This window comes from Chroicocephalus ridibundus, chromosome 22 (genome assembly GCF_963924245.1).
Source record: "Chroicocephalus ridibundus chromosome 22, bChrRid1.1, whole genome shotgun sequence".
NCBI classification, from domain to species: domain Eukaryota; kingdom Metazoa; phylum Chordata; class Aves; order Charadriiformes; family Laridae; genus Chroicocephalus; species Chroicocephalus ridibundus.
The window spans coordinates 5,905,803-5,931,686 of record NC_086305.1 but is presented as its reverse complement, the minus strand read 5'-3'; the positions used below and the strand labels follow the sequence as shown (position 1 = coordinate 5,931,686).

At 44.6% G+C, this 25,884-nt stretch overlaps 1 protein-coding gene across 8 annotated transcripts in view; it reads left to right on the top strand.

Annotated features, from left to right (window-relative positions):
- DOT1L (DOT1 like histone lysine methyltransferase) overlaps positions 1-25,884 on the top strand; it is an 80,249-nt gene that overhangs the window by 3,541 nt on the left and 50,824 nt on the right. For 7 of the 8 annotated variants that reach the window (XR_010073912.1, XM_063357795.1, XM_063357794.1 and 4 more), the window contains exons 2-5: positions 15,920-15,963; positions 18,532-18,606; positions 20,831-20,894; positions 22,448-22,676. Coding sequence is in view for 7 of the 8 variants with exons in the window: in XM_063357795.1 (XP_063213865.1) it covers positions 15,920-15,963; positions 18,532-18,606; positions 20,831-20,894; positions 22,448-22,676 (412 nt within the window). In the remaining variant the exon portion in view is untranslated. Of the gene's footprint in view, positions 1-15,919; positions 15,964-17,693; positions 17,778-18,531; positions 18,607-20,830; positions 20,895-22,447; positions 22,677-25,884 lie in introns of those variants that run through there. The other variant, XM_063357796.1, reaches the window with a different exon arrangement.

The following is a 25,884-nucleotide window of genomic DNA, read 5'->3' as shown; positions in this document are numbered from 1 at the left end:
ACCTGCTCCATTTTTCCCTTGTGTTAGGTTCTCAGAAACCTGTGATGCTGCGTTAAAAATTTCGATTTTGATATCGGGTGAGATACAGGCCTGGATAAAAGGAAGTACGCGATGTGCTCAGATGGGTGAGCGAGCAGAGTTAATGGATCTAAGTAGTTGTAAATAGGCTAATGCCAATAGGGTATGGCATTTGTAGTCATACTTCAGGTATTGATGTGCACGACTCGGTACTTAGTTCTGATGGATACAAGGGGTGAATGCCCCTTATAGTTCTAAGACTTTCAGATGTTCAGGTTTATTCCAGAGAATTGTCCTTAAATTGGTTAATTCTCTTGTCTCTGACTTTTACTGTAGTTAAATATGCATCTGTACTAGATTTGAACATTGGGATTTTTCATACCATGATAAATTCTGCTTAATCTGTGAATTGTCTGAGGTTGTACTTTGAACTCCCCTTGACAACAGTTGCTGCTTAAAGAATCCCAGCCTACTGTGTGTGTGGGGAAAAAAAGGTGTGGGGGGTGTATTTCTTATTTCTTCATTATTTTTTAAAAAATCTGGATCAGCTCTGCAATCTGATCTGGCATGGTTCTGCTGATATATCTCTGGCAGAGGGATTGCTTTCATACAGAACTGAGCGACAGGAGGCTTCAGAGCTGCTGAAGCTGATTATTGTCACCAAAATCGATGTTTGCTGAGCTGCACCCCATTGCCACGTAGGAGTTTGTGAATGTGGAAAAGCCTGTTCTCTGGTAGCACGTGCATCAATAAGAGGACACTGTGGCTCATTTATCTCCTCTCCTTTAGGCTTGCGCTGAATGGGTTTGCAGTGTGATCAAAGTAAGCATTGGTGACAAAGGGGGGATGGGGAGGCACAGCCAGGTGATGAGAGCAGGGTGCGACTGGTGTTGACTTTGAGTGGCTGACACTGTCGTGGCACTGTGTCCTTCACCTGGATGGCTGCAAATGACTCGCTGCCTGTCATGTTAAGTAGTGTGCAAGTCCTTTCAAGTTCCAGAATTAGACATCTGCCTGTCTTGCCTTGCTCTTTTCTCCTGGTAGGCCTTCCTGTTGTTCGCCTGCTGAATAGCATTCCCCTGAAAGATAACTGCAAACCTCCCTGTGTGTCGGGTTTTTGTTTGTTGTGTTCCCTCCCCTTCCTGTTTGACTTCTTGTGATAGTGCCTGGGAGCTCCTCCTGCAGCCCAGGGCACTGATGGGCAAGCCCCTGTGGAACTCGGTAGGCTTATGCTCCAGTATCTTCTACCATCTTCCAGCCTGGAAATCTCAGGCCCTCAACTCTGTCCCAGGAGGGGACAGTCCCGGTTGTGCACATCTTACCAGGGTGAGGTACCTCTGCCATGAGCTGCTGAAGCTTAAGCCTCCAAATTAGTAACTGTGATGCTAAGTCTGGCTTGAATAATTCATTGATTTGTCTGTGTTCCTTCTCTTTGCTGCTGACTTTCCACTCAGCTGTAATGGCAAAAAATTCTCATTTGCTAATTGAGCGTTGTCCAAGCATCACCCTGCAGCTGTTTGAGAGGTGTACGTGTGTGCTGCTGAGGAGGAATGGGTATGAGCCTGAGAATACTGGACTTTGTACAGGTGGAAGGGCGCAGAGCATGTGTGTGGGGTGGGGCTTTTTCTTTTCTTTCCTCTCTCCACTGGTGGGTGATACAGCTGATACCGTTCTGTCACCAAAGGAATGCGCTGTGCTCAAAAAGCTCAAGGGCAGGCAGTGATAATGAAAATCACAGCCCAGCAGGGAGTGTCACCTTTAAAATTAAAGATCAACGGTAGAGGCGAATAACAAACCTTGTTTAAGAATTTAATGTGTTGTATGTGTGTGTGTCACTCAGCTTTAGTGGGAATAGTTTTTCTGATGACTAGCTTTGACTTTGGAGACAGTGAGGTAGATGTGGGAGCGGTCACTGAAGTTGAGTGCCATAGCACAGTGCAGTAAGATCAATTTAGGAAGATCCTAAATTGGACCTAATTGATCCCTTCAGTGTGTCACCCAACCTGCTGGAGCTGCAGGCCGCTGCTGAGGGCGGCTGCTCTTCCTTTCCCCCGGCCGCTTGCTCTTGCTGTTCCCCCTGCACGGATGCGGCCCTTCCTTAGCACACACTCTGTTACACCCCGGCAGGATGAGCTGCTGGAAACCAGTTTCACATTTTGCAGATGTGTGTGGTTTTTCCCTTTGGATCAGTTTGAGCTGCAGGACTACAAAGATGCTGAGGGGACTGGAACATCTCTCCAATGAGGAAAGGCTGAGGGATTTGGGTCTTTTCAGTCTGGAAAAAAGACGACTAAGGGGGTATCTTATCAACGCTTATAAATACTGAAAGGGGGGGGTGTCAGGAGGATGGGGCCAGGCTCTTCTCAGTGGTGCCCGGGGACAGGACAAGGGGTAACGGGCACAAACTTGACCATGGGAAGTTCCATCTCAACACGAGGAGGAACTTCTTTGCTGTGAGGGTGGCAGAGCCCTGGCACAGGCTGCCCAGAGAGTTGGTGGAGTCTCCGTCTCTGGAGACATTCCAACCCCACCTGGACGCGTTCCTGTGCCACCTGCTGTGGGTGACCCTGCTGTGGCCGGGGCTTGGACATGATGATCTCCAGAGGTCCCTGCCAACCCCTATCATTCTGTGAGAAGGTGGGGTGTCCCTTTGCCCGCTGTCCCCAGCCGCCACACGTGGTGGCATCCCCTCTGTGGTGCTGCTGCTGTGAAGCTGTGTGTGGGGTGTCTCTGCGAACTGGATCACTGAAAATATCTGGGCTGGAAAAAAATGTTCCAGTGTTTTCACAGCCGGCCCCCCCTCCGCCCTGATCTGTAATCTGACTCATGCTGCCTTCCCAGGGCAGCCCCGCTGGTACAAAGGAGGGGGTGGTGAGCGGAGGAAACTGCGGAGCTGACTTTGCCAGGCAAAACCTCCTCACACCCTGAGTAATCGCCCAGATATTCGGCAGTGGTGGCAGAGGTTAGGGGATTTTCTCTGATTTAATAGATGCTGTCGATGCAGCTTGTTGGGAAATGTTTGTGGGGATGACTAATTACTTACAGAAACTTCTCTAGTGAAGAAAAGGTTTGAAAATTTTAGCAGACTTCCGATTTCTCAACACTCCTCTGCCCTCCCCAGTTGTAGAAAAACCTGCAGTGGGGAGAGTGAATAGTGTAAAACTGGGAAATAATTGACTCAGTCATTTCAGAAGTACTCGAGTTTCTCTGCTGCCCGGCAGATAAACAGAAGCAAATGACAGAGTTGGCACAGTTGCATCATTTTTTTCTGTACTTTTCTGCTCTCACAAATGGCAAAGGGAACCCAGCAATGTGCTGCTGGGAGGTGAGGTGGCCTCACAAGGCGAGGAAGACCGTAACCGTACAGCGTTTAATTGCCTAGCACGTGGTTATTACAGAATAGCAGTTTTCTTCTGGGCTTTACCCTTTGAAGTGTAACTTGCCATGAGTGACAATCAGTACTTGTTCAGTTTTGAGACTGGCTTTTGTTCAAAGCTCTGACCCGTTGGATACAATATAAATCATGAGTTCAGTTAACGTATGCTTCTTTCCTAGTATTTCTGTATGAAAAGTAAAGGTTGTTCTCTTGTATTGCATCTTAAGACCACAGTACTCTTTATCTCTTTATTTTTCATATAACCGAATTATCTGGAAGGTGGCTGTTGAAAGACAGAGTAGCTGTTCAAGATTGCTTTTTTTTTCCCCCCTCCTCTTTTTCTATCAGCAGATGAGTGAGGATGAATGTTCCTGTCCTGGCCAGAGTTCCAGCTCAGACAATTCAAATTTATCTACCTAAAATTCACCCATCAGTTACAGTTGGACACAGCATTGAAAGCTTTTAGTGTGCCAAGGGAAATCCATGCCACCATGTCCAACTCCAACTCTTGTCCTTCATGGCAGCCTTAATATATATGGAGATGATTATCCTTTCAAGTCTCAGATATGTGACTGAATTGTGTTTCTCCTGGGAATTTAGGCAAAATATCTTACCTCTTGGTATGCAAGATTTATGGGAAATTTAATCACCCTTCTCCCCAGACGTCCATATGTCTACTTTTCTACTCGTCCTTCTTTCTTTTTTACCCCTTTCATGCTGCCTTGCTTTTTTTCTTCCTGCTTTGAGTTAACCTTTGACTGTCTGATTAAAGCTTTTTACTGTAATGATCAAGACAAGGACCAGAGGTGGGGTGCCTTTTTTCCCCTTACAGTGTATTTGTCACAGATGGATAATCATAAAATGTCTCAACACATTTAAAATATTTTTCCTTAATTTATTTTCTCCTTCCTAACAGAAGGATCCACAGGAGCAAGAGAAGTTCATGTTAGGAATCATGAACATAATGTATTTACTTTTGTAATACTTATTAAAGATGATACAAAACTAACTCTGAAGAGGAACAAGAAATAAAGCTGAACATACGATAATATTTGCCACATGCTGCTATAGATATCAAATTGAGTAGGCGCTATTTTTAGAGCATAGGAAGAGGGTGAGTATATTTTACAGCAGGAAATGATGGCTTCATAGATAGGAACAGATCTATGAATAACGAAAAAGTTCCTGTTCTGAGTATTTTGTTTTGTTTCATTTCATGAGTGAATGAGAGTTTCCTAAAAATCTACACTGAAAGAACTTTTTAGTGGTAGATACAAAATCTAAGGAACTACCGAAGACAGCTAAATGAAGCATTGGAAACTTAAAGTTTAAAAGAACAAAACACTATGGAAAGTTCTGAATAAGGTTCTTAGTAAAAGTTTTAATACTGTTTCTGTGATTGAGAGACTTTCTGATATTTTCTGTGTAGTGTGAAGGGCGGTTTCCTGAGGTTTTGGCATTAACTTATCATTTACTTCTTAGAGCTCAGCCGTATTATTAGCGTTTGACAGTGTATACTTCTGAAATCCTAAAAAGTCTGAGCTTTTGAGGCTGCATTTTCATTCCTCAGCGGGGTTTCTGTGGGGGTGCGGGTGATTCCTGCTTGTTTGCCTGTCTGGTGGCAGCCAAGCCCTTGGGTACTGAGAGATCGGTGCTGGCGCAGGGTGGTCCCCAACCCGCTGAAGCTGGGGATGGAGTCTGCCTTCATTCTGCTTATTCGAACAAATAGTCATTTGCAGTGTAGGAAGCATATGTTGTAATATTGTAGGGTCATTTACAAGTCTTTAAAATGGAAGCTTTTAAAAGTGGTTGGCACTTGGAAGTTCATGTGTACGTTTCAGAATCTGCGCTGGGCGTAGCCCGTGTTGCTGCTCTGCAGCACATGTTGAAGCGTAGGGGGGGCACACCATAACCATTCGTATTCTCCTTTTGTACCTCACAAACCAGCTTTCTTTAGGAACTCAGTGGTCTTCGGAAAGAATGCAAGGTTTTATTGCGAGCTTCTGTTAAGTAGAATATTTATGCGTGTTAAGCAGGAGCCGAATTTCTAAGCTGCCCAAGACTGAGTATCTTTACAGAATGGGAAGTGGTTGTTCAAGGCGGTGTTGTCCTACAGGATGCTTCCCCTTGGCCGGCTGGTTTTCCCTGCAGGAGGTGGGGACCTGCTGTTCAGACAGCAGATGCTGACCCAAGAGCCAGGCAGTGCCATGAGCTTCCTCCCAGCACCCACCAGCGATGCGGGAGGACTCTGGGCTTGAGAAAAAGATGGTAGCCACTTTTGGCAACGGCAGTTTTGGGACCGGGTATTCATTTCTACCAGCAGTAACCCTTTGCTTAGGTTTCATATAAAGGTTTGTTTCTGGCAGTGGGGGTGTATATGGCTGTTTTCTTTTCTGCTTCTCCCACCCATGCTGCATTTATTTGCACAGATCGTGGTTCATGGTTATGTGAAAGTTTGAAACAGCATGCTAAGTCTGCAAGTCAAAATAACGCTTGCCATCTCTGTCCACTTGCTGTTGTGTCTTAAGCTGCTCCCACACTTACAACAGTGCATCTGTACACTGGTGCGGTGAACTGGTCTGCTTGAAAGGTAACTGAGCCTTTAATTTTAGCTCAGGCCTCCCCTGAATTTGCTGTGCGTGTGTGCGCAAGCACTGCTGGCCCAAAGCAAGAGGTGGCTTTTGGGGAGGTACTGGCAAAGCAGGGGGCTGTGTTGGCTTAAACTGTTTGTGAAATGATGGTAGGGCCACCTTTCTTGTTGGCTCGAGTGAAAGCCCAGCAGCCCACTCCGTCCCAGAAGAAGCAGCCACTGGACTCCTTTGCTTGCACACATAGTGCTTCAGCATCCGCATGCTCCCTCCAGCTGTCCTCATGTGGGAACAGTTTATGATTGCCTAAAACTTAACTGAAAGGGCAATAATACATACCAGTGCAAGGTACCATTTTACCAAAATGGCCTTTTACCAAGGCCAATTGTATGAGGTTTAATAAGGCTAAGTGCCGGGTCCTGCAGAGTCTGGGACCAGAGTCCTGCTGGTCTGGGGCAGAGTGGCTGGAAGGCTGCCCAGCAGAACAGGACCTGGGGGTGCTGGTGGAGCCAGCTTAACATGAGCCAGCAGTGTGCCCAGGTGGCCAAGAAGGCCAACAGCATTCTGGCTTGTGTCAGGAGCAGTGTGGGCAGCAGCAGCAGGGAAGTGCTGGTGCCTCTGTGCTCGGCGCTGGTGAGGCCTCACCTCGAGTGCTGTGTTCAGTTCTGGGCCCCGCTGTACAAGAGGGACATTGAGGTGCTGGAGCGTGTCCAGAGGAGAGCGACCAGGCTGGGGAGGGGTCTGGAGACCAGGGCATGTGAGGAGAGGCTGAGGGAGCTGGGCATGTTCAGCTTGGAGAAGAGGAGGCTGAGGGGAGTCCTCCTTGCCCTCTACAGCTCCCTGAAAGGAGGGTGCAGAGAGGTGGGTGTTGGGCTCTTCTCCCAGGGGAATAGTGACAGGACCAGAGGAAATGGTCTGAAGCTGCGGCAGGGGAGGTTTAGATTAGATATCAGGAAGAATGACTTTGCTGACAGAGTGGTCAGGCACTGAACAGCCTGCCCAGGGAGGGGGTTGAGTCACTGTCCCTAGAGGTGTTTGAGAAATGTCTAGATGTGGCACTTCAGGGCATGCTCTAGTGGCACAGATTGTAGGGGGTTTGGGTTTTTTTGTGTGTGTATGGTTGGCCTTGATGATCTCAAAGGTCCTTTCCAACCATGAAGATTCTATGATTCTGTGATTTTAAAATAGTTGCATTCCCCTATGTATTCTATTATAAATATTTTGGATTTTTTTTTAACTAGTCTGTCTCTTTGCGTAATAGAACTGCTTCTTACTTACATCTGGGCTGTGTCTGGGTTACGCAGACTAAAGCTGGTAGGTCATCCTGCTGTAACTGTCCCATGTGGATGTGGCCTTACACACTCCTGCAGAGCGATTGCACGTCAATATATTTATCCAGCCCCTCCTCCACTCGATCATGGGAACCATTCCCTCTGGTGTTGGTGCAGTGCCTGTAGCCACAGTTGGAACTGCTGTGTGGAAAGGCAGAACGGTTTTATTGTGGTTTAGGTACCGCAATGAAAGCGCGAATCCCTGTTGCAAACAGATCCACAACTGTCTTGTCAACAAATTCTGGATCACCTGTCCTCGCAGTATACGAGGATTACTCGGAGCAGTTTGGACCTTCTTTTCTAATGCCTCTTTCCTTTGTTAACTTGGTAGTTTGAGTTTATTTTGAGTATTGGGCCAAATGTGTGAGTGTGTGTTTTTTTTTTTTTTTTTTTTTTTTCTTTCCCCTCTTTAGAAGTCCTTGTGTAGCCATTATGGAGGCCATAATGCCCTTCACGTTTTCCATTTAGTTTTGTGTGCCAGTAAACTTACAAACTACTGAAACTGCTTCAAACTTGTCTGCTCTTGCTGTGTGGGAGATGCGTTTCAAAATACAGTCTTGGTAGCTCTCGCTTCCCTCGCTGCTTCTCTGAGGCTGGGAGGGAAAGAATGGACACAAGCTGTTCATTGTAGATTTCTTTTTATACATACTGATATATATGTATACTTGTGAATGTCCTTATGCTTTCTTGATGTAAGGCAACAACAGTAATCGGATGCTTCAAAGAAGGTTTTTGGTCCTTGTCTCACTCGGTAAGAAGGCTTGTGCTTTAGCTTGTGGAAGCTAAATGATGCTATCCTGATTTAGGATGAAATCAGATAATATTAAACAAAGTCTAGCTATAACGTATGAAATACGGCACAGAGCAGACTTTCCCTTTTCCTTACTCAAAGTGTAACGGGCATTTGAGCATGAGGCAAAGACTTTAAAATGTGAAGGGATTGAAGGCACACGCTGGCAGGACTGTGGATCTTGAGATCATTCCCACTGTTCAGCTGGCCCACAGGCAGCTCTTTGCCACTGCAGCAGCTGGAAGTACTTTGGTTTCAGCTCTTCATGGGCTCTTGTCACCCACTGTTTGCAGGTGTATGGAATATGGATGTGCTCTGGACATAGAAGCTGCAGTGGCGGATCTTTCTAGACAGGGTGTAAATTAAGCGAAGCCCTGGGGAAGGAGGAATGCGAACTTCTGAGAGGCTGCAGGCGGTGGTTTAGAGAGGGCACCCGTGTGCCACGCAGAATGCTGGATGCTTTCCGGGCTCCTGGGGGGAAGCTGCAGTAGCTCACGTTGCCTTTCTTGGTGTGTAGAGAAACGCTTATCGTGCTCCACAGATGGAGGAAACCTAGGGGACGTTAGAGGCACTTGTCCCACTAGTCTTCTGCAAGATTGATTGCCTTTTCCTAATCCATCTTTTTGATCTCTGCTAACCATCTTGTCTCCAGCTGTAACATCCTCTGCTTTGGATTTATGGACCCCTGCCTGGGGAAAGAGCTGCCACTACAGGCAACCAAGCTGTTCTCCAAAACCAGGGGCTATCGACACTGACCTCTTTTGTTCTGCAAGTTGAATGGATCAGTTGCAGATCAGAATTTGGCAAATTAAAATGACTTCTGTTAATACTTGAGTGGAGTACTCGGGAGCCAGTGTTGGATGGTTGGTGTTGGAAACAGAACAGTATCTAAAGACAATCATTAAAAGGTACATGAGTGTTGCCGTTGATTTATTTTCAACTAGCTTGTTTCAGGTTTTGTTTTCTCTGAATTGTTTGGACTCGTGTGGTGGACAGTGGAAATTGTAGAACGTCTCTTCCTCCTGCTTTGTAAATGCTTGACCACAGCTTGTTCACACGTTTCTGAAGAGCTGCTTTGGTCACCTGCCCTGTTTTGGGGGGAGGAAGTGTGGTCTGGCGAGTCAAATGCGAAACGGGCTCTGCAAAGGTAAGAATTGCTTTTGCTGTGGGACAGTTCAATCCTGGGCAGTCAATTCTATGCACAAAAACGTTCATGTCGATCACGAGTAGCTAAGGAGTCTTAAAGTTCTGCAAATGATGCTTCGAGAGCTGTTGACTGAAGATCAAGAGAAATACAGCTTATGCATAGCTGTATTTCTCTTTTTCAAGACCACATCCAGATTTTCAAACCATTTGTTCTCTCAGGTTTGCAGGTTTGGGCTCTGTAGCACTGTGGAGACTGATCAGATCTCACACGGATCCTGCTTTGCAAGTGGGGAAATGAAGTTCAGAAAAATGCAGTGTTCGCTCCCAAGCCCCAACTTAACCTTATCCCCAAGAATAAGCATAGTTTCATAAGAAGAACCTAAATATAAAAAGATATGAATTTGGAAGGGCACTAGGGTGTTGTTCCTTGCTGCAGGCGATGACGGCTGCCCAATTTAATTCAACATGTTCTTTGTGTTTGAGGAAGAAACGTATAATGTTTAAATCTGTTGCTTTAGGTTAGGGATTCACTTTAGAGTATGAATCGTTGCAGTGTGAGGTAACTAGTCCGGGACTAATACACCCGAGAGTCTAGGATACAGGACCGAATACAGAATTATATCAAAATAAAGCCATTAATATATCCTAAGGGATGTTAACTTGGAAAAATAATGTAGCCAAACCAGCCATGCTTGGTGGAAGAGTGTAGTGCTTTGTATTCAGTGTGAATTACAAGCCGTGACAACAGCTAGCTCGTGTTGTGGCAAAAATGTAGCAAATTGTCATTTTCACTTCCCCTGGCTCTCGTGGAGCCTGCTGCAAAAACTTCGGCTTCAGCTGGTTTTATTAGAGATTTGGTGCTTCATAGAACCAAGTTATGTGTGGATAACTGAAACCTGCCTGGTGCGGTTCGTGTGATGCACAGTACGACCGCGCGTCCTTTAGTTTTCTTGTGTAAGTGTTACAGTAATAGCGGTGATTACTACTGAGAACTTATAAATTATGGTCATATTAATGAGGTTTTTTTTAACTTGGATTAACAGAGTATGTGATCATAGAAAATGATAGTGATTGCACAAAAGTACATATTTGGAAAGAGCTTTTGGGCACTACTGTCTTATTTAGCCTTTAAAAACTAGTGTAGGGCTTCTCCTATCTGCAAACTACAAAATGTCTTTGTGCAAAGAGAGCTAGCTGACCGAGTATTGAAGCGTGCAGAAACATTCATTACCCCTTTTTTTCTTTTCTTTTTTTTTTCCTCCCTGTGATCAGAGAGCTGAGCCTAAACTGCAGGAAAAGGTCCTAAAAGAGAACCATCAGGATGGGGTACTTTTGGAGAAGAGGTGAAAGGAAAGATCAAACTCTTAAAAATCGCTTGGTGGCCAAACCTCTGTGCCCTAAAGGGCAAAACCGCTAGTGCAGCTCGTTGGCTGCTGCGGCAGGACTCTGTCTGCTCGGCAGGGTGTGTAAGCAGGAGTCGGGCACGCTGGTAGGGCTTCTGGGCACTAGTGTGCTAAGAGTAATAGCGGTGGGTGTGTTTCTGGCTTCAAACTTGAAACTCCTGTGATTAGAGTTGTAGTAACATGTGGATGGAGAAATCTGTTGTAAGAATTGGAACTGTGAAGCTATTCAGTTGTGCTGGCTGAAACTCTTCTCCACTGTTTTCCATAGAAAATTGGATTCTCTTATAAGTGACTTTTGGGGAAAAAAAAAAAAGAAAAAAGAAAAGGTCTGCTTTCTTTCCATTATTTTTCCAATGAAATGTCGTGGCAAAAACTACTGAATTTTCTCTGGGAGCTCACGTTTCAGTTTTAAATTGAACGTTTAGGTTGAAAATAAGAACCCTTGATTATAAAGTTCAGCTGGAGAGAACTTACTGCAATAACTAACTTTTAATATGTGTTTAGGGTTTTTTTTTTATAAACTTGTTATGAATAGCTTTGGGCATTCTCAATAATTACAATGGACTGCAACTTTTTACTTTAAATACTTAGTGCGTAGACCACATTAAAGAGATAAGGTCTTGTCTCATGAAATAGCTTCCATTTATGTGGCCCAGAAGGGCCTCTCAAACGGCATAAATATAAGAAGATTGCAAAAGTACAGCCAGGCCAAGGAGCAGCACGTAGTTGTGCTTCACATCAGTGTGCAGGGGAGGAGGGGGGGGGGGGAGGGAGAAGAGCTTGGAACAGACTCGGGAGGATGAATGGAACTGCTCTTCGTGACAGAGAGTACCGTGGCATCATCTCGTGACTGCGAACATGCTCCTTGAGACCGGTCCAAAAGGCTTCTGCACAGTGTATTTCATGATTGATGGCCAGTCGGGTTGTAGGAGGCTCTTTACCGGGATACCTTACTGACGAAGCATTGCAAGCGTGGGTGCAGATGCAGCGTAAAGCTGTGCTCTCCAGTATAACACAACGTGCTTGTATGAGGTGCCTGCCCCAGAGGTGTAGCTGGCATGCTGGTGTTGGTCACTGCAGCTTGAAAAATTAAAAATAGTAGATGTCTGAATTTGAAGAGCTTCAGGCGGCCTTTGAGAGTGTTGGGCTGTCTGTTGCTGCGGGGCTCAGGTGTGTCACCCTGCTGAGGCTGCATCAGAGCCACTGGGAACTACTGGCGCTCCCTCCCAACCTGCTGGTTTCGGTGTTCATGCTCCGGGTCTGTGAAAGGATCTGGGTTAAACCTGCTGCACAGAGCTCAGCTGTGTGTCTGGCCAAAACCAGCACATCTGCTGGAAGGGCTGATGGGCAGAGGCTGGCGCTGGTCAGAGTGGAGCCTGTGGTTTTGGTGAGGTTTCTATTCAGCTTGCTGTTGGAGCTGCTGAAGACTCTCTATCAGTGTCATAAACTATTGCATGAATACAGATGTGATGACTGGTGCTGTTTAATGTCTATTCTTATTAAATCTTACAACTGTAATGTTGAAATGGGACCAAAAGTGTTCTCTAAAGAAGGGGAAACCGCTCTGTATTTCCTTTAGATCTTCTTCCCCCCTTCCTCCTCCATTTTCCATGGCCACCTCTGCTTTGAAGAAATGTTAGGAGATCATCTCTGATTTTGTTTGCAAGACTTGCACGAGATCGTGGGAGCTCTGCCCAGACGAAGTCTGTTAGTTATAGAGTATAGCAAATTTGCTAAGTATTTCAACATGAGCAGATTAGCAGCAGTAAATGTGGAACTTCAATAAATGTGGTCTTCAAATTCGTTATTCCTAGGTAATGCCTCAGAAAGGACCCTTCTGGCTGGAGTTTCCACTTGAGGTTGTGTTAGTAAACTCACTTGCTTAAATTGGATGATTTGTAGTTGTAGATGTGCATTGTGGGTTTGTTTTTTTTTTTTTTAAATTTAATTTTCACTTCTTAACCCAAGACAAAGGACTCTGTTAATTAGAGCATTTTTGGGCATTTTCATGAAGACCTATAGGACAAGGGGTTTCTCCATATGTTCTGCTAGCACTGTCACTGGCCAAAACCATCAATGAAGAATATAACTTCTTTGGAGAAAATGGTTATGCCAGAATAAGCGTGAATTCACTTTTCCGGTATAATGTGCTTATGTTGATAAAGCACATTCTTACTATACAGGAACACCGTTTACTGGAAGAGCTAGATCAGCCCAAGGGGTTTCTACTGTGATAATTCTGTGTGTAGCGAAAGGTGAAAATTTATAGGGGATGTTTATGGATGAGCTGACTGTCCTGGGTTATTTTTATACTTTGCAGATAAGAAATGAGAAGAAAGAGAAGTCCTCCTCCTCTATGCTCTTTCTTTTATATGTGCACTGGGAGTCAGGGGCAGGTTTTAGTTCTGTTGCTTCCCTGTTTTCTAGGCCAGGATTTATCAGTAGAATGAGTTACCTGACATTTCTGAATTTAAATTGGGTTTATTGGTGCTGTTGGTTCCTGTTGGGTTTGGGCTGTCCCAGTCCAGACCCTGAGCAAACCCCGTAGATGGGAGGAAGCACAACCCCAGATCTGTTCCGCATGGCTTGTGGTGTTCAGGGTGTTTGCGTAGCATTGGCACGTTGTTAGGAAACATCCCAAGTGTCCCCACTGCTTCTATGTTGTCTTTTTCTCCTTTTTGAGACTGTAACTGGAATGGTTTGTTTTTCTTTGGTCAGCCTCTCGTGTGACTCCTAGGTACAGGGTTAACTTTTTGCATTCTGAAAATAAAAGCTTTTCCTAGTAAAAATACAACATGTTCCTTCATACCTTTACTGTAACAGACTTCAGAAATGTTTGCCTTATTTCTATCCCTCCCAGTCATAGAATCATAGAATCATAGAATCATAGGGTTGGAAGGGACCTCTGGAGATCATCTAGTCCAACCCCCCTGCCAGAGCAGGGTCACCTAGAGCAGGTTACACAGGAACACGTCCAGGTGGGTTTTGAATGTCTCCAGAGATGGAGACTCCACCACCTCTCTGGGCAGCCTGTTCCAGTGCTCTGCCACCCTCAGGGTAAAGAAGTTCCTCCTCATGTTTAGGTGGAACTTCCTATGTTCCAGTTTGTGCCCATTGCCTCTTGTCCTGTCCCCGGGCACCACTGAAAAGAGCCTCGCCCCATCGTCCTGACACCCACCCTTTAAGTATTTATAAGCGTTGATAAGGTCACCCCTCAGACGTCTTTTTTCCAGACTGAAGAGACCCAAATCCCTCAGCCTTTCCTCATAAGAGAGGTGTTCCAGTCCCCTAATCATCCTCGTAGCCCTCCGCTGCACCCTTTCCAGCAGTTCCCCGTCCCTCTTGAACCGGGGAGCCCAGAACTGGACACAGTACTCCAGGTGCGGTCTCACCAAGGCAGAGTAGAGGGGGAGGATGACCTCCCTTGACCTGCTGGCCACGCTCCTCTTGATGCACCCCAGGATGCCATTGGCCTTCTTGGCCACAAGGGCACATTGCTGACTCATGGTCATCCTGTTGTCCACCAGGACTCCCAGGTCTCTTTCCACAGAGCTGCTCTCCAGCAGGTCAGCACCCAACCTGTACTGGTGCATGGGGTTGTTCCTCCCCAGGTGCAGCACCCTACACTTGCCCTTGTTGAACTTCATAAGGTTTCTCTCTGCCCAGATCTCCAACCTGTCCAGGTCTCTCTGTATGGCGGCACAGCCTTCTGGTGTGTCAGCCACCCCACCCAGCTTGGTGTCATCAGCAAACTTGCTGAGGGTGCACTCTATCCCCTCATCCAGGTCATTGATGAATATGTTGAACAGGACTGGACCCAGTACTGACCCCTGGGGAACACCACTCGTCACTGGTCTCCAACTAGACTCTGTGCCCCTAATCACAACCCTCTGAGCTCTATCTTTCAACCAGTTTTCTATCCACCCCACTGTCCATTCATCTAACCCACACTTCCTAAGCTTCCCTATGAGGATGCTGTGGGAGACCGTGAGATTTTTATCCGGGTATCTTAAGGGCTGTGTGGAAGTTTCTTGGAATGAGAACATCTGCAAGACTGGTTGATCTTGAGTATATAAACTGGTTATACACGGGGAAATCTGTTTCCTCGTGCAAATATAAAAGCTGTGATACCTACGGAAAAAGCTTCTATTTGGCTTATATCATGTCCTTCCATGTCCTGAAGAAATAATCCCAGCCGTTTTCTGTCATCTGTCCATTAGTGCTTCTCTCCTCCCATTCCCTTCCTTCCCCTGTCCCCAGTCCTCTGCCTTCTGTGGCCTGTCCCTACCCTTTGCTGTAGAACTGCCCACGGGTAACTCTACAGAAATGACATTTCTGCATTAGAAGACAAGGGAAATTATTTGAGGGAGAGTGAGCCTTTACACTTCCAACTCCAGAAGGTCCCTAGATACTGGACTGCTAATTAAAAGGTCAAAGCGACTTGAAGAAACAAATGTCTGGTAGCTAAGGCTTCACACGATGGATACAACAATATATACAGGAGCTCTTGGAACTTCCCTAAAATAGATTTTTTTGTAGCATGGTGCATATACGAGCAGCTCCAAGGGCTTTATTAGTACGAGTTTGGAATGGCTAAACTTGCTTGTGCTCCTGAGTAAACTCCCAAATGAAAGTCGACAAACATCTGTGCCTCACAGTCTAGCTTATACTTGTAATGCACAAGGTTTAATGTGTTTTGTGGATGTGTCTCTTGTTTTTCCGTTCATGAAAAGGTCCGAGTATGCAGACCCCCTTTTCTTTTTTGTGTACTGTGAGGTGGTTTTTTTCCCTACGCTGATACCCACTCCTGCTGCTTATTTGATGCTTTATTTTAGAAAGCCATTTGCGGTGCTAGAATCGTAGTGCCCATATGGAGATGTGAGCACGTACCAGATGCTGGGGCCATGAAATCAGCTGTTCATTGTGGAACTTGCAGTCAAGTACCTACTGCATACCAATAATCCTCAAGGGTATCAGCTACACAATTCCCGATTTCAGAAAATGACAAAGAAATAAGTAGAATGACAGTTCCTTCATGTAAATCTTCTGCTACTCCATAGAAACTTGACAAATGTATTTCCTTAAGCCTTATTTTTTCTTAGAGGGCTCGTTTTAATGGGTTTAATGGCCTGGGTGGCAATCAAAGACTCCTTTCCTAGTATGCCTGCCATTTATATTCTTAAAAAGATTGTGATTCCTGTAATCTTCTGAAACACGGCACACCTGATGTCTCTTTGAAAATGTCTCTTCTTTTCTTTTTATTTCAGGACAAACACCATGATGCTGCTCACGAAATTATTGAGACAATTCGGTAAGTGTTGAATGCAGACATGGCTGGAATCCTTTCCTGTGTCTTACTGCATCTCTGTCAATGGGTGTCTTGAGACAAGATATAAAGGAGAGCAGCAGTTATAATTGTAATTTAGCAGCTCTGAATTATTTTCTAAGCGGAATTGATATTGTTGCAATACAAATCTCCCTGTCAAATAGACTTTTTTTAACTTGCCATATTCTGTTCTTTTTTGAACAGAATTAAAAATGAATAGTGATATTCAACTTCTGGGGCTGCATGTAATGAAGATTACAATGCTTCAAGGAAGCTCTGCGTCAGTAACCAGAGACAGCAGGCTGTATTCGATCTTTAGAAAAGCAAGGTTAAGAAAACCTCATTGGCATGATGTCTTAAGTTCTGGTCTTGCATATCCTCTTCCCCACCCTTTTCTTTGCCCTTGTTGCTGTGGTGTTGCAGCATTGTTAGCATTTGCATTAATTTGCAATGATGTCCCTATTAGCATTCCTCTTAATTCTACTGGTAGGGTTGGACAGATGTGGGGAAAATGGGAGGATAAAGGTGAAAAACAGATAAGAGAGGAAGTCTGAGCATTTCCCAACACAGGCAGTGGTTATGCCATGGCTTGCTGTTATTTCAGCAGGGATAGGAGGTGACTTGCTGTAGAACTTTTATTAAATGCTAACACAAACTCCCCAAACACCTGAGGTGTGTTAATGTATTATCCACATTAGGTTGTTTTAAAGCTGCTCTTGATAACTGTTTTAGATGCTTACCATACAGGCTTCCCTTGTCTGGGGGCTGTATCTGCAGCAGGATTTAATGGTTGGATGGTGCAGATAGAGGTGGGGTACAAAGAAGGGTGTTTTGTCTGCAGAGCCTCCTGAGCTTGAAATTGGGTCGGTCACGTAGGGCCTACGGAAAGGTAGTGAATCTTGTTTGCTCCCAGCACAAGTGTGAGAGACAAGTCCTTGCACGGTGGGGTGGATAATATCACTTACATACATGAAATCATAGCGTTTTCCCATGGGCTGTGGTGGGAGGGAAAGTGTAATGGGGATTAGGGGCTAAAGCTGAGAATTTTTCTTAGAAATTTCTTTTTCTAACTACAAAGCCTTGACACAAGAGGCACTGCCACTTCCAGTTCGCTTGTACCGATGTTGCTAAGGTTCTGTGCCTTGGGAACTTGTGGCATCATTTGTCAGTCTGATTATTGAGAAGACCGTTTCTGAAGGGATTTAAACAGACGTGGTGCCAAAAGGGGTTGCCGGAGTCCTCGGTGCTTTCCATGCCACGCTGGCTGAAGGCGAGGGGAAAACTGTGTTAGAAAGCGGTTGGGCCAAAGTAATGTTTCACAACTGCGTTTTAAGCAGGATTGCAGCGAATGCAGTGTGTTAGCAGGCTTTCACGCTGCCTTGGCCTGCCTTGTGCAAAGTAACCGCAGTGCGGTTATGAAAGCGGTGGTAGAAGAATGCAAAGAAGTATTTGTCTCGTCAAGGCAGTGGTAAACAGCTGCTGACTGTCCATTTCCCTAATATAAGAGACAAAAATTTGCGGAGATCAGACTCCTAACAATTTTAGGGAGATGGGAGGTATTAGTCAGAAGAGACTCAGTCATAGATGTAGAAGTTCTATTTTTTACTTGCCTATATATTTCTTTGATAAGAGCGAATCAGCCAGAAGGAACCAGAACTGTTGGATCTTGAGTGATTTTTTTTTTTTCTGTTTTCCCCCCCATTTTAAACGTGAAGCATGCATCAAGGTGCGCCAATCAGGAACGCTGCCATTCCTACTGGAATTCATCCTGTGACATGCTCTGAGGTTTTTTGATGATGGTAGTGCTCTCCCGTTTCGATGCTTTTGGAAGAAAGCGTGTGCAAAGCTTACGTTGTCGTTGAAAGGAATTAATCTTCCTACATTGCAAGAGCAAAGATCTGCTCTTCTCTGAGCTGCCGTTGTCAGCTGGCTGCAGGCGGGTGCGTGCTTTGCCATTTCCGATGGCAACAGCACACGGGGCTTTGTTAACTCCGCAAGTAAAAGGGATCTTTTCTCCAAATGACTTTTGAAAACCTGTTTTGGGTTGGGTCATGGGAGGTGTAAGAGCAGTTTAGAGCACTACCCAGAGGGGAATATCCTCGCAATGCTGGCATTGTTTTGGGGTGCTGTTGGAAATGTCTTCTCTGCATTCCGCTTTCTCAAAGCTTGTTACAGTATCAGAATTCTTTCAGAATTTTGCACCTCTGCATTACCTTTTGTGTTAGATTAGCATCAGCCATGGCTTTTGAGTATTTTTAGACACATTGAATACATTTATCACCTGGTTTTGAAGTTGTGCCATTTCAAGAGCTTTATACTACTGCTAGTGTCTGCAGGCACCTCACTGTTTCTTCAGTACAAATGTGAACTATTGCAGCTTTCCAATTAGCGTTTTGTCCTGTCTGCTTTACTCCTAACAATATCGTGATTTTTCAGTATGCTGCTGCAGTATACCGTCTTAACATATAGCAGTGCCAGTCTAGAATTGAGACAGACTGCCTTATTATACTTAATTGGAGATATTTTTATTCATTAGTTCTTCTCTTGTTGCAGGTGGGTCTGTGAAGAAATCCCAGATCTCAAGCTTGCTATGGAAAACTACGTTTTAATTGACTATGATACAAAAAGGTGAGAGGAATATTTTATTTCCCAGCAGGAGGACAGGCCAGCACGGTTTATAGTGAGTCAGTTTGTAACTGGTTATTCTTAGACACTATGAACTGAAGTTTTTCTTTTAGAACTGGCTTCAGACTCTGCAGAGTTATTTTGGTAGGAAATGTGTAACAGCAATATTGGCAAAGGCTGTTGGATTAAGGACATAATTGGAAACTCCACACAGCAGAAAGTTGAGCTCTGGTGTACGTTGGAATTACTCACTCCGAAACAATGATCGGTATCTGCGCCATTGGACTGCGTCCAGTCTTAGGAATCTGAATGGCACTGAGGTTTCTACTTTTGTAGTAACTAAGAATTCCTGTTCAGAAAGTGGCATGCCAGAGCTGGCTGTCAGCGCCACGTCCTCCGCCTGCGCTGCTGGGGGGAGGTTAGCCTTCCCCGTCCCTCCTCTGGGTTCAGCGCAAGTGGGATGCGGTTTAGGTGGGGGGCTAAATTAAAAGGCAAACTACTCGTACCGCTCTTCTGGGCAGTTAGAAATAATTTTAAGATACCTGTAGTGATATGTGAACACCTTTTCCACAAACAGCTTACAATGAATGTGGCATTCACCTTGAGGCCGGGAGAGGCAGCTCCTGGCCTGCAGTCTATCTGTGGAGAAATCTGAGGTTCTGCGTATTGACTTGGCTCCACTGAGACTGGAAAAAGAGATGACCCTCAAGCTGCAGTTTACAAAAGCCTCCTTAATTGGCTTTCATGGCAAAGACTGAATTTGTTCAAGTCCACAGCCTGGCTAAACTTCTCGAATGAGGTTTACAGATGAAACTGCATCGCTCTAACTAATAACTGGCAATTGTCCTGAGCACAGACACTTGTATCATGATCTGCTTAAGCTATTGCTTCCTCCTCTCCTAATATTGTTTTAGTTGCTTCAGTGCAAGACTTGGTAGTCCCTCTCTTCCTCCTGAAAAATTCAAAAGGAGAAATCGGGGTTGAGCATCCCTTGTCATCAAATCCATTAATTCAGATTTGTGGATTACTCGCAGTCACTGCAATACTGTACTGTTGTAGTTCTGGCACCCTCACCGGGCATGTTGGACTGGGTAGCATCAGTGTGGTCGGCAGCAATACCGAGTAAAGGAGAAACCCATCTGTTCCCCAGAGTCACACCCTGCACCTTTCTGCTTCTTTTCAAGAAGTTACAAACCTGTAATTTTGGTAATGATTTTAGTCTTTTTACTTCCTTTGAAAAAATTTGTCAGAAAAATTACTTGTGATAGGTACTGATGCGTGGATGAGAATGAAAAGCAGCAGATTATAGAAGCGCAGGTGCTGTGCAGACAAAAACCCATTTCGGCCTCTTACTTTGCCGTAACGTGGAATTGACCGTGGGCAGCTGAAAGCTTGTGGTGGGAGCCAGCCACGCGCCTCGGAGAGCGTCCCAGCCAGCACAGAGGCAATGGGGGTCACAAGAGACTGCAGAGCCACTTCCTTCTGATGTCCCCTGGTCCCCCTGCCCCTTCCTGATCTGGGGATGGCCGTGATTTAATTATCTTGCTCCTGCAACTCCTTGGATTGTTTTTGGTTTTTTTTCCCTGCTGTTTTGTGGGTCTGATTACGTAGCAGATGATGTTCCTGGTAATATCTTCTCTTTCCTGGCCTGAGATGAATTTGTTTAATCCTCTCAGCTGCTGTCATTAAGGCATCTGCCTGAATTGCTGTAATCCCAGCCAACCCCTGAAGCAGTCGGTATGTGTTTCTGGTGGGTGAAACTTCAGATTGTGTCCTGGGTCTGCCTGCATTTTCAGTCCCAGAGTTAATTTCTAGAAAAGCATCTACTTGTCCCGGGACTGATTATCATGGAGAGATGATAGAACAAAGGAGAAAAATTTACAGATGTCTTAAATTTCTGTGCAGTTGAGAATCTGGAAAGTAATGGACTATAAGAATACAAGCTTTCTAATAAGTTGTGCTTTGAGTTCAGTCCTTTTTCCCTTAATTAAAGAAACTATTATTATTTGTTGTATGCTCCTGGTCTACTGAGGAATTTTTTTAAAGGGGACAGTATGCAAAGTCCTAAAGCTGTGTATGTAATTACGTGTTCTGCAAGAAACAAACCCTAAATAGCCACCTACTTACAGCAAGTGCGATGACAAGAAAACCACAAGGTTGTACTTTCAAACCTGCCTTTTGGAGTTTTCTGTTTTTAACTGACCCTGGGTTCTTTCTCCCCACACAGCTTTGAAAGCATGCAGAGGCTTTGTGACAAGTACAACCGAGCCATTGACAGCATTCATCAGTTGGTATGTGTTTACCTTCCTTACGTGCCGTGATGTTTCTCTACCTGGTTTGAATTCACAGAGAGTGAATAACAGCCAGAAAGCAGTGAGCGATTGAGTGCTGGATGCTGGTGTTAGCCTGGTTGCAGCACCAGTATTCAGCGCTTCCATACTTTCAGAGATTTAATAAGTTTGATATTAAACCCTGTGTTCCTGATCCCACCTGGGCAGTCAAGGAGTTGGTATTGGAGGAGCATTCTTATAGGAAGGAAGGAAAAGAAAAATATTTTTTCCCCCCAAACTGCAGATTTGTAAGCTATTACTCTTTAGTGCGCACTTCTGGCACCGTTGTTTTGGCGCTTTGAAACAGCTGAGTTATCTTTAGGGGGAAGAAAAGGTTTCTCCGCATTTAGCGTGTAGATGTTTCACGGGGATTTATCATATAGATTTACGTTTGCATGGGGAAATCTGTGGCTTATGGGTACTTAAATAATCCATATGAACTCTCCTGTGTATTGTGGAAGTGATCCACGGCTTAGGAATTTCCTCGCTTGCCACTCAGTTCTGCGGGATCACTCTGGCAAACTAGAATGTAATCTCTTTTCAGACCAATTTAACAAGCTTTTTGGTTTTCCCACCTCTATAAAAGGTTGAACTGGAGGAAGCGAAACATGAATGATGAATGAATGTTACTATTCTGTTTAATTTTAAAAGTATGGGTGGTTTATTTTCTCCGCTGTGCTTGTGGGAATTATTTGAAGTGTGCAGTATTAATGGCAACAAGACTTTTTTGCAAGGATTTATTTCACTTTGGCCTACAACTCCTCCAAAGTTGTGCTTGTTTGGATTCAGGCATCTTCATGTGTATATCAAGTAATAACTAAAAATTTGAAGGTACTCGGCATTTGCAATTTCTGTCTGAAGTGGCAAACCTGCCTGGTTTCTTCTTGCCATCTGAATCTCAAATAGAGGAATGCTTAGGAGGGATCCTGGAGTTGTCCATTTTCTGCTTGTTTTTCCTTATCAAAGGGAGAAGTAAACATTTTTAAAACTTAACAACTTTTATATTTAGGACAGTTTTTTTTTTTTCTGAAGAAGAAGAAAGGAAGCTTGATTTCCATCTCTTTCCTGCCGCTCCCTGTTTGAGTACATCTGATCCCTCCCATCCCATGGTTCCTGCAAGAAAATGAAACTGCTCTTACACTGACAGCACAGTCAACAGCACTCCAGTGGGGACCAGTAAATACAAAATGAGTGAACAAGCTTTTACAGCTACTCCAGCTATATTCAGTATTAAGCTTTACATTGCCTGTTGATTTTTACATCTCTTTAATTTCCCCTTTACCTCCTATTTCCAGCAGGCGTATTTGGAGTTACCTATTGGTTGAGGTGAGACAAAGTACAGAGCAGTCGGTGTTGCGTAATTTCTTTAGTTTCGTTCACTGGTTTTACCTTTACAGAGCACGTGGGAGGGAATTTCTCTCAGTTCTTCGTTACGCCAGTGCAGACTTGGTTTTGGTGATAATTCCCTTGTCCTCATCTCGGGTTCATTTCTTCTTCCTCCTCTTTACCTTTAGTGGAAGGGAACCACCCAACCGATGAAGCTGAACACTCGTCCCTCCAACGGGCTCCTCCGGCACATCCTGCAGCAAGTGTATAACCACTCGGTGACCGATCCAGAGAAACTCAACAACTACGAGCCCTTTTCCCCAGAGGTTTACGGAGAAACGTCCTTTGACTTAGTGGCCCAAATGATAGATGAAATTAAAATGACAGAGGATGATTTGTTTGTTGACTTGGGCAGTGGTAAGTGACCAATAATTGTTCCTCTTTTTTCTTTCTGCTCACTGTTTTTTTCCTTTCTTTAAAAAAAAAAAAAAGTGAAATTCATATTTGGAAAGTAAACCAGGACTAAGGATTGTGTTACAGGGTAAGCACCTTTTCTAGATAATCCCCACTGATGCTCTTGCTTTTTACGACAAGATTAAATACACCAAAGGGACATCCCAGACATTCTTCCCCGTGCCGTTAGTGGATTGTCAGTCTACAAATGCAATAAACCCTTATGATAGAAAACTCTTGTTTTCTGTTGCTATAACACTTATAAAGAGGAACAATATTAAAAATGATGCTTGAAAGATAACAGTAGCAGTTCCCTTTCTAAGGTTTCTTCTGTTTTCAATGGATTCAGTTCATGCCCTTCATATCTGAAAATGTGGGATCTTGACCCTTCCCGTGCCGGCCTGAAACGCTTGGTACGGAATCTGAAAATTAAACAGTTTTTTTTCCTCTGACATACTTCTCATCTGCCTTGTGAGACCCCACAAAATCTAGCTTACAACTACAGCTGCGCATCGTGAACAAGTTAGGGTTTTAAAAGGAAATAGATGTTTCTAGTTGGTAAAGAAACTAGATGTGACTCAAACACATGTGGAACAGATATACTGAGTAAGAAGACGATGTTCTTCTTTTTGTTGCTAAAATCTGGTTCAGAGCAGGAAAGGAGTAATGAGAATTTCCCCTTTTACTGGATGAGTTGTAAAGTTTTAGATGAAGTATGTTTTGGTTTTGTTGCTGGTATGATGCAGGACTTCTGGGGAAAAATATTTTAAAATCTATTCAGTTGTTAAAAACCAAATATATTTTTAAATTTAAATATAGCAGGACTGTGATTTCCTCCCCCCCCTCCCCGATTTAATATATCTTCAGTGATATCTTTTTTTTAAAATTTCTTCTTCTTTTTTTTTTTTTTTTTTTTACCCCCCTTCCTCAGTGGAACTTTTGTCTGAAGTTTCCTGTTTGAATGACTTGTGTTCAGTCGAGACATTTAGAAAGGCATCAGATCTGACAAACTGTTTTCCATCTGGAAGAAAAAAATTGCCATAGATGCTGGCAATTGTTTGTTCAGGAAGGTTAAAGAAGATCATATCTGAAGTTCTGCTGATTATATAAGAAGCTCAAATGTTAGATGCTTTTACCCAGTATCACCAGAAATAAGTAGTATTTATTGCTAACCTCCCCGCTTTCATCTTGGAGATTGACCAACGGTATAAAAATCTGCAGTCTAAAAAGCCTGTGTGAAAGAAATGGTTTAAATTCAGAAGTCTTTGACTTTTAATGTTTGGAGCGCTGAAACAATTAAAACCAGAATATTGTTGTTGAGTCTGTGCTGAAGGAATAAACTTGTTGTAAATTGTAATCGGTGCGGTATTGAGTGCCGTGTAAATGAAAACACTGTCACAGCGTATTATTTCTATCAGTAAATTTAATGCCGTCCCAATAACTCCATGCGTACGGCAGGGCTAACACCCCCCGGCCGCCGTGGCTGCTTTTCTTAGTTTTGTGTGTGATGCCAGGAATATGGGGCTTGTTGGAGGAGGAATTTCGGGAGGTATGCATCATCATTAGGCAACTGAAATGACAATATGGTTAAGTTCTTGCAAAAAGAAAAGCCAAAGACCAATGAGATTAATAACTTCTTATGCCATATCATGTGATACCTGACAATGCAGTGTGTTCTTGATTGTCCCTTTAGTCTTCGTCCTCCTTGCTCTTCTGCAAGGTCCTGCTCTTGGGATATGTGATAGAGAGCAGCCCTGCAGAAGAGGACTTGGGGGTCCTGGTGGGTGAAAAGCTGGACATGAGCCAACAATGTGCACTCGCAGCCCAGAAGGCCAATGGCATCCTGGGCTGCATCAATAAAAACCGTGGCCAGCAGATCCGGAGAGGTGATTCTGCCCCTCTGCTCCGGTGAGACCCCACCTGGAGTGCTGTGTCCAGCTCTGGAGCCCTCAGCACAAGGAGGACATGGAGCTGTTGGAGCGAGGCCAGAGGAGGCCCCGGAGATGAACAAAGGGCTGGAGCCCCTCTGCTGGGAGGACAGGCTGAGAGAGCTGGGGGGGTTCAGCCTGGAGAAGAGAAGGCTCTGGGGAGACCTTCCAGCCCCTTCCAGTCCCAAAGGGGGCTCCAGGAAAGCTGGGGAGGGACTGTTTGCAAGGGCATGGAGTGACAGGACAACAGGCAATGGTTTAAACTAGAGCAGGGCGGGTTTAGATCAGCCATTAGGAAGAAGTTCTTTACACTGAGGGCGGTGAGACACGGGCCCAGGTTGCCCAGAGAGGGGGTGGAGGCCCCATCCCTGGAGACATTCAAGGCCAGGCTGGATGAGGCTCTGAGCAACCTGATCTAGTTCAAGCTGTCCCTGCTCACTGCAGGGGATTGGACTAGGTGGCCTTTAGAGGTCCCTTCTGACCCAACACATTCTATGATTCTCTGATTCATAAATAAGAAACAATAAAACAGTTCTGTCTCAGATCTTTGATTGTCCATGTTCCCTGCCACCCTGAAACTTGTACATCCATATTTCCATGTCTATAAAATATGCATGTGTATGCAAAATGGGAATTGGTAAAAAAAAAAACCAACCAAAAAAACAAACCCAAACAAAAAACCAACCCAAAAAGCCCCAACAACGAACCCCTCTGTCAGCACTGCAGTTCTCATTGTGCCAGACAACGTTCTAGTGGGGATGGTTTGAATGCAGGAGTTCCACCCCTGCAATTACCAGCGCCGCTCCCCGCCGGCAGCCAACGACATGGAAAACGGCAAGATGTTTTCTGTGCGACTGGGCTCTCCTCTCCCCTTCCCTCTTCTCTCCCATGTGGTCATCTGCGGAATGATTAAGTGCCCTGGTGAGATGAGAACGCGGTTTGTGTTAGTCAGAGACAAAAAGTGATGCATTAACGGACTATTGATGAATACGGGATGTTTTAAGAAAATCTGAAGTGACTGCTGTAACAAATGTGGAACGACGTTGCTGTAGTGTGCGCAAAATGTGGGTTGCTCACACAGAGAGAAATCGAATGAATATTTTGTCTCTTTTCTGTTTAACATAAGCTGGGATGGGGGAGAGGGAATGCATTCCGGCAAGGTGTAGAAATGGCAGCTAATTATACTGCTGCGTCTGATGCAGGTAGAAGTTCATGCATTTTTAAGTACTGCTCAGCTTTGCCAG